The sequence below is a fragment of the Channa argus genome, chromosome 17, assembly GCF_033026475.1.
Source record: "Channa argus isolate prfri chromosome 17, Channa argus male v1.0, whole genome shotgun sequence".
Lineage (NCBI taxonomy): Eukaryota > Metazoa > Chordata > Actinopteri > Anabantiformes > Channidae > Channa > Channa argus.
The window spans coordinates 17,997,479-18,010,864 of record NC_090213.1 but is presented as its reverse complement, the minus strand read 5'-3'; the positions used below and the strand labels follow the sequence as shown (position 1 = coordinate 18,010,864).

General features: G+C 40.1%; 1 protein-coding gene across 2 annotated transcripts; it reads right to left on the bottom strand.

Moving 5' to 3' along the window:
- Positions 1–395: 395 nt before the first annotated feature.
- Positions 396–9,515, bottom strand: si:ch211-63o20.7 (Serine/threonine-protein kinase pdik1l-B-like). Of its 2 annotated transcripts, none has more exons than XM_067482909.1 (4): positions 9,339–9,515; positions 8,089–8,850; positions 7,211–7,436; positions 396–2,062 (listed from the first exon to the last, which is right to left on the bottom strand). In XM_067482909.1, the coding sequence occupies exons 2-4, from the start codon at positions 8,824–8,826 to the stop codon at positions 1,791–1,793; spliced, it is 1,236 nt and encodes a 411-aa protein (XP_067339010.1). In that variant the 5' UTR covers positions 8,827–8,850; positions 9,339–9,515; the 3' UTR covers positions 396–1,790. The 2 variants fall into 2 exon arrangements, with proteins under 2 accessions (XP_067339010.1, XP_067339011.1); XM_067482910.1 differs by lacking the exon at positions 9,339–9,515 and adding an exon at positions 9,000–9,318.
- Between the last annotated feature and the right edge of the window lie 3,871 nt (positions 9,516–13,386).

Sequence of the window (13,386 nt, the reverse complement as noted above, 5' to 3'; positions counted from 1 at the left end):
GAAATTCACATGTTAATTTAAAATGTTGAAGATTTACTGTAAGTGATTTGACTAATAGGCTGCTGAAGCCTCATAAATGTTGGAATACATTTTCCCTATTACACTGAAAGTACATTAAGAAATGTGTTGGGTTAAGTTACTTATGTAATCAATATATATTTCTTTAAAAAAAAGGAATATTTCCGCATGAAAAGTAATACATTATTTTACCCAGTAATAGGATGTAGTGAATTTAAATCTACAGCTACATGAAATTATGCATCCACTTTAACAGAGAACTAATTAACCCTTTAGGAGTTTTTCAAATTTGCTTTGGTTGTCTTTCAACATACGTGAAAATAAGATTTCAATGGTTGTAGCATCCCATCCCAAAGAAATCCAAAATAAAACCAAAAACAATTTCAAGTTGTATTTATATTGTTACAAGACAAATAGGACATACATATATATTGCTTAAAGGAAGGGCTCACAATTTTTCAAGTCTGTCTTCAAATAACGGTCGGGTTTACATTTTAACAATGACAACAACAATTTTCTTTACATAACTTTTTCTCTTTGAAATAAAATACAGACCTGTCCTAACCCCAGCCCCCTCAGGGACCTCTGCCCTTCTTGTTTTCCCAACTAATCCTCAATCAAGTGTGTTCAACTAAGGAGAAGCTGGAAGATACCATCTTAAATTGGTGTAAGATTGACTAAACACACCTGATCCAGGTCATCAGCAGTGGGGAGGGTACTAATTGGGTAGGGGTTGTTGGAAAAGAATTACTATACTAAAAAATACTTTAAGACATATTCTTCCAAAGAAAAAAAATACAAAAATAAACTAAAACAGTGCAACAACATAAATGCTACTTGACTGCTGCTTAAGCTGTTTTTGTGTCCACCTTATTTAAATGTACTGTTTATAGCAACAATACTACACCATATAAAACTGCAGTCCATGATAGATTTTTAAATCAGATTGACCATTGTTCCTTAGGCTATGTCAACAATTACTAGAACTTATTTGTTAGTGTTGCAAAAGTAGTATTCAATACAGGACTACTGTATTCCATTGTGTGACTATGGACAAGGGTTCCATGTTTTAGCAGGTTTTTTTAGTTTGTTCTCTCGCTTGACACATTTGAAAGGTGTGTTGAAGCCCACTGGATCGTTTAATCAATGCTTATCAAACCTTACTGTGAGATTGAAAAAGCTGAGTCACGGTAAGTGCAAAAGAAGTAATTAAAAGCTACATTTATCAACATATTAAAAAAAAAAAAAAAAAAAAAAAAAGAAAAACCACAATGTCCAAAAATAAAGTTAAAATTAAAAAACAAAAGCATAGATAATATGGAGCCACCGAAACAATGCAGACATGTTTAACAACAACCTAATTCCATGCATCTTATTTCAGTCATACACATTTACATTAAAATCTGACTTATTCAAGGCCCAAACAGCAGAAAATACAGCTTGTTCAAGTCCCACTCGATGGGCTTTGTTGAATATCCCTGGGTGTTTGTCTATAGTGCCATCAGGGGGGTCCAAGGTCAATAGCCTGGTTACCACTAGATACTTCAGTGCTCGTCTGGATCCGTATCAGTTCACTATTTCCTTTTGTGTAGTTTGCTACACTGTGTATAAATTAAGCTATTGGTGGCAAAATAGCACTTAACTATCCCAGTGATCGTATATATTTCCAATCCTCGCTTTCCTGTGGCATCAAAGTGGCAATTGTAGGAGGCACCGCAGTCGGGGTCTCCACAGTCAACATCTCCTCATAGTGACTGTAGTGGTTACAGCCATTATGTTCTCTTAAGCACACGGTCTGTCAGTTGGGAGTCCTCTTTGAGAGCAAAATGCACTCTGGTCCCCAGCTGGTCTGCTGGAGGACGAGCATCTGGGTTTGAGGCAAGCATGTCTAAAAGCAGCCTGCACATGGCTGGACCAGGAGGTGGAGGGAGTGGAGGCGCTCTCTTGAACTTCATAGGGATGCACAGCTGGAGGTCAGCATTGTCCCACAAAGCTTCCCCCAGCGGCATCAACCAGCCCGAGCGACCCTTACAAACATAGGCTCCTGAAGGGGAAACACAAGCGAAGAGACAGTTATGTCATAATACAGGAGATTCCTGTTAGATCCCTGAGATAACGAATTATCTGTAAGCTGTAAAGCAACTACCGCTACAGCATATTTATGAAAATCTGCTCAGAGCTCTCATGTCTACACACATTTTCTCAGTGAATCACTGCAGCTCAATCTTTTAACATTTAAAACGAACAATACAATTGCAATCAACAAGCAACCAAAAAAAAATTGAAAATGTTTATTCAAAATTCTTATTCTCTGTAGTGCTTTAAACATGAAACCACCAAGATTCTATCGCATACAGATACAGTTTAAACTCCTCATTTGGATGAAAAATTCCAACATCAGATCATTTGATCACATTTATGATGACACCATCATGTCACAAACAGCCAAGAACTAGATTGGTTGGATGTAGACACTGGCTCTGAATTCGACAGTGAAGTATTATAAAGCATGTTTCAGTATGGCTTAACTGTACTGCATATTGATGTTTTTATGAACTGAACATTTCAAGTAAAAATGTTCTTAAGCTCTCAAGATGAAAACTACAGCACTGAGCCACACTGGATATGCAAAAACACAGCTACAAGAGGTATTGTTTATTTTTAAGCTTTAAGTCAAATTGACAATTTTAAATAAAGTAATATCTTCCGAGGTTCATTCACAATTCACAAGAATTTGTTGATGCTAATGTCAGCGGTTCTGCTTATTGGTTCGGTTCTTTATCAATTCCCTTATTGACTCACAATTTATTTTCTGTGGGAAAAAGTTTTCAGGTTTTCAATGTAGCTGTTTTATTATTATTAATGCACCCACAAGGGGGCATAAGCCAGTGTGTTTTTGTGCCAGTCTCAAGTCTGGATAAATGCAGAGGGTTGTGTCAGGAAGGGCATCCGACATAAAATAAAACATACAAATCATGACTTCCACACCAAATCTGACTCCCATACTGCTGTTGGCCTACAGGGTACCGGTGGAAACTGGGCTACTGTCGGTTGAAGAAGGAGAGGAGGAAGGTGTGTCCATAGGCAGAGAGAAGAGGAAAGCTAAGAATGTAGGACTGACAGTAAGGACTTTGAATGCTGGGACTATGACAGGGGAAGGAAGGTGGTTGTTTTATCATAGGTCAGGTAGGAAGAGAAATGGAGTAGGAGTTATCCTGAGAAGGGGTTTGTGAGGAATGTTCTGGAGATAAAAAAGTATCACAAGCTGCAATTTCAAGGCATAATGTCCAATGTTGTTAGTGGTTATGCCCCACTGGTAGGATGTCAGTTAGAAGAGAAGGACAAATTCTGGAGTGAGTTAGATGAAGTGATGCAAAGCATCCCCAGAGGTGAGAGAGTAACCAGATCAAACAGGATGGTGGTGTGTAAAATGACTGTGGTGGTGAGGAAGATGAAGAGGACTAAGCAGAGGATGAAGTGGTGGAAGTTGAAAAACGAAGAATGTTGTGTAGTTTTCAGGGAGGAGTTGAGACAGACTCTGGGTGGTTTGGAGGTGCTTCCAGATGACTGGACTACTACAGCTAATGTGATCAGGGAGACAGGTAGGAGGGGACTCTGTGTGTCATCTGGAAAGAGGAAAGTGGACAAGGAGACTTGGTGGTGGAACGAGGAAGTTCAGGAGTGTATACAGAGAAAGAGGTTAGCTAAGAAGATGTGGGACACTGAGAGGACTGAAGACAGTAGACAGGAGTACAGGGAGATACAGCGTAAGGTGAAGGTAGAGGTGGCAAAAGCCAAACAAAGAGCATATGAGGACTTGTATGCTAGGTTGGACATTAAGGAGGGAGAGGTGGATTTGTACAGTTTGGCCAGACAAAGAGACAGAGCTGGGAACGATGTGTAGCAGGTTAGTGTGATTAAAGATAAGGATGTGGTGCCAGGAGTGTGATGGGAAGATGGAAGGAGAACTTTGAAGAGTTGATGAATGAGGAAAATGAAAGAACGAAGAGTAGAAGAGGTGACTGGTGTGGAGCAGGAAGTAGCAAAGATTAATAGGAGTGAAGTGAGGAGGACGTTGAAGAGGATGAAGAGCGGAAAGGCAGTTGGTCCTGATGACAAACCTGTGCAGGTATGGAAGTGTCTAGGAGAGGTGGCAGTAGAGTTTCTGACTAGTTTGTTTAACAAGATCTTGGAGAGTGAGAGGATGCTGAGGACTGGAGGAAAAGTGTACTGGTACCAATTTTTAAGAACAAGGGAGATGTGCAGAGCTGTGGCAACTACAGAGGAATAAAGCCGATGAGCCAAACAATGAAGTTATGGGAAAGAGTAGTGGAAGCTCGGCTAAGGGCAGAGGTGAGTATTTGTGAGCAGCAATATGGTTTCATTAAGATGTTGAGGTTCTCTTTGGGAGTGACGAGGATGGACAGGATCAGGAATGAGGACATCAGAGGGACAGCTCATGTTAGATGTTTCAGAGATAAAGTCAGAGAGGCCAGATTGAGGTGGTTTGGACATGTTCAGAGGAGAAACTGTGAATATATCAGTAGAAGGATGCTGAGGTTGGAGCTGCCAGGCAGGAGGTCTAGAGGAAAACCAAAGAGGAGATTTCTGGATGTAGTGAGAGAGGACATGAAGTTAGTTGGTGTGAGAGAAGAGGATGCAGAGGACAGAGTTAGATGGAGGCACATGATTCGCTGTGGTGACACCTGAATGCGAACAGCCAAAAGGAAAAGAAGAATAAGATTGTAGCTGTTTTATTACTGCTGCATCTGAATGCTCTTCCCCTCCTCCATGACTACTACTTGTTTCTGGTTTCCAAACAAGAGTTCTGAGGTCATGAATTTTTGTAATGTGCATTTACAGTCACGAGTAAAAGTTGCGTTTCCATTTCTTGGCTTTGTGCATCAATTGGTAATGATATGTGATCTGGTCTTTACCAAGTGTAACAACTATCAAACAACATTTCCTTCTTTTATGACTTATTTAACGCACCCAATAAAAGTGATGGTAATAATGTAATGGGAACACTAGGCTCTGATGTCACCAAATGGTAACTGGACTCAGGTGTGTAATCAATTAAACAATAATGGAGGTGTGGTTTAAAACAACTTTGACTTATGAGAAACACTCCAAGTGTTTGTCCAAGTGCTATTCAAAAGCAGCATCAGCAGACGTGAGCATTTTTAGTAACATACCTGTCATGTAAGAACCTGATTATGCTCAGCAAAGGAACAATGAGGTACATTTTGCAGCTGAAGTCTAAAGTCAAGTTCTATTCTAGCCTTGTTCCTTCACTACACTCTCTCCACTCTCCTGCCTATTGAAATAACTCAGTGGGGAGGATAAAGTAAAATAATGGACCATTTTATCGGCTTGTGTGAGGCAGATTTCAGCTGCTCTGCTCGGTTTCTCACCGACAAAGAGGATTGTGATCGGGGCTGCTAAATTCCATTTAGGCTTTTTTTTGTTGTTTTTTTTTTTTTTTTAATCACTAACACCCCCTCTCCCTCTCCCCCCACCCCAATCATAACTATTTCCATTCAGGGCTAATGGAGTAGCAGTGACTCACATAGGTGGTCAGGCACTAAACTGAAAGATAATGGTATATTCCTCTGACACCAGGTTGGCACTGACCAGAACCATTTCTTGTGAATAAAATAAGATGAAGATAAATAAAAAATAAAAAAACCACATCCATGCAACAGCCATTTTACTACTTTGACAATGGAGTGCGGAACAGAACTAGGCCCTGCATTCTTATGGCACCTACTATAGCTACATAGTCATTGAAAAAATAAAAATAAAAAAAGATTTAAATGTCAATCCTGTGACTGTGGAGCAGGAGGTCGAGCGGTCGTCCACCAATCCTGCAGTTGTGGGTTTGATCCCCGCCTCCTCTGATCAGATGTCGAAGTGTCCTTGAGCAAGACACTGAACCCCAACTTAGTGAGTGTATGCCATCCCTATCTGTGTGTGTGTGTGTGTGTGTGTGTGTGTGTGTGTGTGTGTGTGTGTGTGTGTGTGTGTGTGTGTGTGTGTGTGTGTGTGTGTGTGAATGGCTGCATGAGAAGCAGTGTAAAACGCTTTCAGTACCAATAGGTAGAAAAATGCTAAATAAGTGCAGACCATCTACGATCCTGTTCTTTAACAATAGACTGGAGTGCGCAACATGTTGCTCTTACTAAACTGGCAAGATCTTTGGAGGTCAAAATCCCCATATTAATGTTCTATGCAATAACAGACAAATTTATTAAAAAAGTAAGATATCAAATGAAATTACATAATTACAACTTATCTGTACCCTTGCATTACCATGAAAATGTAATAGATATGAAAGACACTGTGCTGGGTCCAAAGGAGAGCAAGGAGAGGATAAAATAAATAAATTAATAAATATACCGTTTATCATGCGCCAGAAGTTTTAAAGCATGGAAGCTGATTAACAACCTGTCACATTTATCATAAGAAAAAGAGCTAATGTAATCCATATGACAATGTACGAGATTGCATAAATCATATCTCATCTCTTTGCCCTTTAGATTTATATTTGTACCATCCATGTTTGATGAATGTATTATATACAGTACATGACATGTTTAATATGAGCCAGTAAATTGTGTCAAAGTCAATTCAGTGTAATGCGTTAACCTGCCTGACCGTACACTCAAAACCAGCGTTGGACAATTACTGTAATAATATTACGTTTCCCCGTAAAGAACAGTGAAAAAAGTTACAAATTTAAATAATTACTCAAACATTTTGAGTAATTATATTAGTTACTTGTACAACTATTTACTATGTTACTTTAGTTCTCACCACATCAAAGATTTATTTGAAATCCAGCACTTATTATTTATATTTGTTGCACTTGCACGTATCAGGATTAGCAGCACCATAAGCAGTAAGCTAGTTTATTAGAACAAAGTCCCTAGATTCAGTGGCTAAAAAATATTCCCATTACTTCGATTTTATTGGGATGAAAGTGTGTGCGGGTAGTAGTAGGATCATTTCCACTGCAAAAAAAAAAAACACAACCTCAAAACCCTTGAAAGACTTTTTAGGACAGGACAACAATGTAAAGTTTGTGGAGATTCACCCCAACAAAAATTAGCCCTCGATGGCTGTTGCCCATTTCCACTGCTGGTCCTAACTTTCAGAGCTTATCCCTCTGGCAACGTTTCTGTACACTTACCAAGTTGTTCCTGTGTCGTCCCTTCTTCCAGAAAGGTGATTCTCTCTAGGACTGCCCAAAACATCACACCCAGGGAAAAGATGTCTGCCTGAGCTGTGTAGGTCAGCCCACCCCACACCTCTGGGGCCATGTAGAAGTCCGAGCCACAGGTGGAAGAAAAGTGCTGCCTGGTCCGATCACCATCCACCAGAGCTTCACTCATCTTGCTTAAACCAAAGTCTGCCACCTAGAGGGCGACAGGGAAATTAACTTGAACGATTGTGTAAAGATTTGAGGAGGATGTGGACTTTTATTGCATGTCAATATGTGAAAAACTAAAGTAGCAATAAAAATACTTCTGCAAAAACAAAAAAAAACAATTTTTTTCATTTCTTATTTCAAAGTAAAAACAACAATAGATTTTCTGCTTCCTGCCTGTCTTCTAATTATTTATTGGGTTTTCTACAATTATAAACTGAATGTGCTGGGTCCTGGTTAGACAATAGACGTCACCTTGGGCTTTGGGTTTGTGAATGGGAACACAGAAACTCCTTTCACACCAGTAAAGCTCCAATGCTTTGATACATTGCCTTAAAGCTTGGAAGCTAGAAAATCATGTATTTCATAACCTCTAAAGCCTCAAATGACAATGATACTTCATAAAGTATTTTGTTCAGTTTGAATTTTTATGACAGTTGCAAATTGTATCAAGTAATGATGTTAATAATATCATCAAAGAAAACTTTTTTAATACTGCCATACATCCTTAATGAAGTTCCTGGCTGCAGTGGAATCCAAACACTCTCGAGAGAGCAAACCATTCATGTTTATGGTAATTTCAAACATGAATAGTATGTGCGGTGCCTCTAAAACACAATACCACTTCACAATCTGCCTACCTTAACAACGGGGCCTTTTGATGTGACACAGACCAGTACATTGTCAGGTTTCAGGTCTCTGTGCGTGATACCCAAGCTGTGCAGGAAGGCCACTGCACTGCAGAGCTGTTTAACCACGCTGTGGTTACGCTGTGCTTCTGGAGGCCTGGAAAGCAGGTAGTTATTCAAGTCACCCCCATCACAGTACTCCATCACGAGCCACAGGGCTAAGCAGCGTAGGGGTTCTGGCTGCCCTTTCTCTATCTGAGCTAGTCTCTTCCTTGCTCTATTTTGAAGTCTTTGTGGGGTAGAATCAGGGGCATTTGATTTAGATTTGTCCTGAAACTTCCCCCTGACTTGGACAGCATTGGTCCTGTCTTGAAGTCTGGAAAGAGCGTTAGTCCTCTTCCGAGTGTTAGACTGGGAATCATTCCTTTCGTGGCTTTGTGATGCTCTGACTAAACTTCCTTTCAGCACGGTTTCAACTAGACGTAGTGGCAACTTCCCTGGTGTCAGTGGCTTCAGGCTTCTTGGCCCTGTCTGCAGGAGACAGCTGTGGAGCGCGATGACATTGACATGGTTCTTGGCCATGGCTCTCATGGCCCACAGCTCTTGCAGGTAGAGTTCAATGCATTCCGGGCTGCTGCAGGGCAGCCGCTTGATAGCCACCCTCTGTCTTGTTTTGGCCATATGTCCCTCAAAAACCACACCGTAGCTGCCTCGTCCTACCTCTCTCTCCAAAGTGTAGAGCTCCTCCATCTCTCAAAAAAACGGATGTGACGGCTAATTAAAAAAAATAAAACTGACGTTAGCAAGTAGTAGAAGGAACATATTAATTGTACACAGCTTTTAAAACAAGTGCCACTTATTAACAACATTGTAACTGTAAGCCAGCTTGTAACATTTAAACGGGCTATGCCTCATGTTCTTACCTTTAACGCTACAACAAGCGCTTCACACATGTAAAACTCAGCTGTGACTCCCAAGTTTAACCCTTAGCAGCCATCGTAGCATTGTGCTAAAGATGGCTAATGTTAGTAGCTACGTGAAACTAGCCTTCGTAAAACTGATACTAACCTGTTTTTTGGTATAAGGTTAGCATACAGATGCATCAACAACATTTAGTATACAAAAAATAAACGCCCGTATTCTGCCAGTTACTGGTGAAATTTAACATGGCGCTGTCTGTAGCTATTGCTTTAAAAAGGAAGTGAAACACAAAGTTCTAGCTTCAAGTGACCTCTTGTTATTTAGCTGGATTCCAAACTCACCAACAAGACTACACCTTGTATTACAGCAATAAATCGACTTGAATCCGCGGTCTACCCAATGGACAAGCTGCTTCAAGCCATATTCAACGAATTCCTTTTTATATGTTGGTAAACCACCGAGCTAACAACAACATGACAGACTTCCGTGTCTAAATTCGGAGCGTCCCGCTCTGCGCTTACGTGCACTGTGATTGGCTACAGCATTTCTTCAACGTGTTGTTATTGGTTGGTAGGATAGCCGTAGATAGTAAGTACGATTCGAATTGTCCCAGGCCCAACAGGAACTAGTGCTAAGGAAGTTGTCACGTCTTATTATCCGGGTTAGTTCTTGGTAAATGGATGAAAACGGAGTATTGATTTGGGAAAGGAATGAAAATTGTTTTTATTTTAAATAATGATATATTTCAACATTAGAACTTGACAAATAGCAAAACGATGCAGCATTCAAGCATGTCAGTCAAAAGGAAGGACATTATCTGAGTCTTATCATAAACATGGGACAGTGCATTTTCTATGGATTGTTGTAACACATGCCCACGCCGATGATATTTCTCATTGGTTTAAAAATATATATCACAAAAGGTTATTATATTGTAAAAATTTTTGAAGAACTAAAGGGCACATTTGAACATTGCTCACAGAGGAAAAATAATGACCCGACCAAGTATTTTTCTTAGTCAGGACACATTAAGAAAATATGTGCATCAATTTGTCCGGGGTTTTACAGTAGCGCATTATGTAAAAAGAAAGAAAAACGTGATATAAGTGCTATGAATGATGCATCTGAATCACTGCTCTATTATAACCTGCAACAGTTTTGTAATACAGCCCTTTACATTGGTCAGAGAAATCTGAAAGCGCAAAAACACCAAAACTTCCCTCATTGCTGCAGTTCCATTTAGTCCCAAAAAAAAAAAAACCATTTAGAGCAAAACAGACGTACACACACTGAGTGGGTGCTGCATCAGTATCGACTATTTTTTGGTGGAGCAGAAACATTGGTGATGGCAGATAACAGCATTCATGTGCATGTGTGTGTGTGCGCGTTTGTTCTTCTGAGAGAATATAATAGGAAACATGGTGATTCATTGCGCTGAAGCACACTGTGAAAGAAAGAGCAGCTTTGAAGTGAGTTTGTGTGTGTGTGTGTGTGTGTGTGTGTGTGTGTTAGTGTGTGTCTGTGTGTGTGTTTGCAAGTGCACATGTGCATCTACGCCTATGGGATCCATAGCTTTTATCAGTGATTCCAATCATGAATACTGTTCATTACTTGAGGAATATGGAGTCAGTCACACTTGACTTGTTTTTATCTTGAAGCAAATACCCTCTGTTCTATTACCATATCTCACCAGCTTTGACAGTTCTCTGGATGCAGACACGCTGAATGCTTATAGAAGGCATCCTGCCTGGAGAATTTGTTAGATTTCTTTTTCTGGGAACGACATGTACGAGCCGCAATTGAATTTCCCGACAAATTCAATAAATATTTCCAGGCACCACCCCCCCAAAAAAAATCTTAATGAGTCTAGAAGAATTATAGTTTTAATCACCTCTGTTTTCAGACTAATTGTGTTTCTGTGTGGGGGCTTTGCTTGCTAATTATGGAGTCCACCAACAGGAGGGGCAACAGTAATTATTTCCTTGATTGAGGTCAAAACCCTTGCATTTAATCCCGAGGTTTGTCCTAAGCTCCCCACACACAAAGAGTAAACATCTTCTCAGCATCCTCATCTCAATTTCACAGCAGTCACTCATTCACAAATGATAATTTTCCTACTCAGTAAGCCAGCTTTTCATTGGAAAGTCTGCCACCGTCCTCATGTCAGCATTGTGCAGACCCAGTGTCTTTACATTAACACACACACACACACACACACACATGGGCACTAGTTGTACGCATTGTGTCCATACCCAACCGTTTTTATGTGAAATAAACTCTGGTTTCAGATGCCCTCTTACTGCAGCTGGCACTAAAAAGAAAATATCTTGAGGAAGATCGATATATACAAGCACATGAAATACTGCTGTATGTCACGCTGAATGCTTACTCTCCGAAATAAAACTTTCCAGAGGTTTTTTCATTTTAGTGGTTGACGCTGCAGATTTTCCCAAGACCAGTAATTCTTCTTCCATGCAAATTTAAAGGGAGCTTTTGGGATGAAAATGCAATTTTTTTTTTCCAGGCAGAATTCAGTCATCCACACTGTTAATACCAATCAGTTGTGTCTTGACAGGTGAAAGTCCAATGCAGCCATAAACCACTTCACACACACACACAGAACCCCCCCCCACACACACACACACACACACACAAACACACCAGCCTTTAGTTTCACATCATTGGGTTTCATTGTGGAGGAGGATGGTAAAACACTTCAGCTGGATGAAAGGGAGAGGGGACGAAGAGTTGGACTTGAACAGCAGACAACTCGGATGAGCTTTGGTTGCAGCTGTATGAACTCTTTTGGCAGTGAGGCCCATGAGCCCATCAGTCAGCATTTTCTGAACTTTAAAAAAACTACTAACTCAAGTGCAGGAAATAAAAGTATAGCTTCATATCACAGGCAATGAATTCAAAGGGTGGAATGTACAGTTTACGCAAATGTGAGGCTGTGTCTCTGCATTGAAAACTGTCTCGGGACAGATAATATGTTACTGTATAATAGCGTCTGCTTTAATGTCAGCTATTATTTGCTCTAAATTTCAAAAATGGTGCAAGTAAAACTTTTTTCTAATAATAATACCGCACAGGGTAATATTTCATTCTTATCACAGCATTTTATCAAACGTTTTCTGATTTATTCTAAGGGCACGGTGCATTAAAATCGCTTATGATATTATTATTTTCAGCTTTTCCATTAATACAAATCAATTGATTTTCATTATGTCACAGCAGAATGAATTAAGCATGTGTAAACGGTTTGCTGTGATACTCTGGACAGGCCTTAATTTGTGATATGGCTGTTTGGAAACCAATTACACATTTCTGTAGATGGTTATTAGCATTTCTAATCCTTGTGGAGAATTATTTAAAAAATGAAGGACAACTCTTTCCTTTTTCAATGCTGGAACTCACTGGGCATTAGTCCAATGCCGAATTATTGGATGTATTTTTGAAGTTTATTTTTGGAAACTATATTATTCCCTCTACAAATTGATATTTGAGTTCAGTTTAATTATGTAAAACACAAACACTTCAACAACAGAGACAAAGGAGCTTCTGTCTGTTTTGTATGCACGTGACTAACACACTTTTGTCAAATGGACAGAGGAGGTTTTTGCTGTGTTTTATGGCCTCATGCTTGTGCTATTAACAACAACACTGACAAAACAATCAATACCAAAACTGCACTTTTAAGCTTTTCGTGTTATGTCTTGGTGCCAAGTCAAGTACAACCTTCTCTCTCATGGAGGCAATCACCGCCTCTTGGCCACCGGAGGAAACGCTTGTGTACTCTGGACAGACAGTGGGAAACGGCGATATCAATGACAGACAGGCTTTGCAACGGCTGCTTGTTCTTCTGGGCTTCTTATCTCAGCTGCACCGGGGGGCTCTGTCTATGTACCCAATTCATCCATCACTATCAGACCTCACGCAGGTTCAGGGCCACTATTCACAGACTCACGGGGGCCAAAAGCTAACGTCGGTTTGTAATGAGAAGGCGGTTAAACCTGAAGTGTAATTTTCCGAGATCACAAGAGTGACGATTGTTGTTTCAATCGCACGTTCTAACAATCAATCGCTGTCGAGCCGTATGCAGTTTGCCACACTAGCAGCATGACTTCACGGTCTGTCAATCGGTCCATTAGTCCTGGATTGTATTTTATTGTCACACCGGCACCTTAAACAGCATGCCCCCACCAATGTGGTTTATCTGTATCTCGTTATTCTTATCTTCATCTCACTTCCCCTACTTCTCATCACCGTCAATTTCATCTACCACTTGGTTCTGTTTTCCTTTTTTTTTTTTGTTGTTGTTGTTGTTGTTGTTGTTGTTGTTGTTGTTGTTGCCTCACTGTTCTTCTGGTTTACACTCACCATGTATAG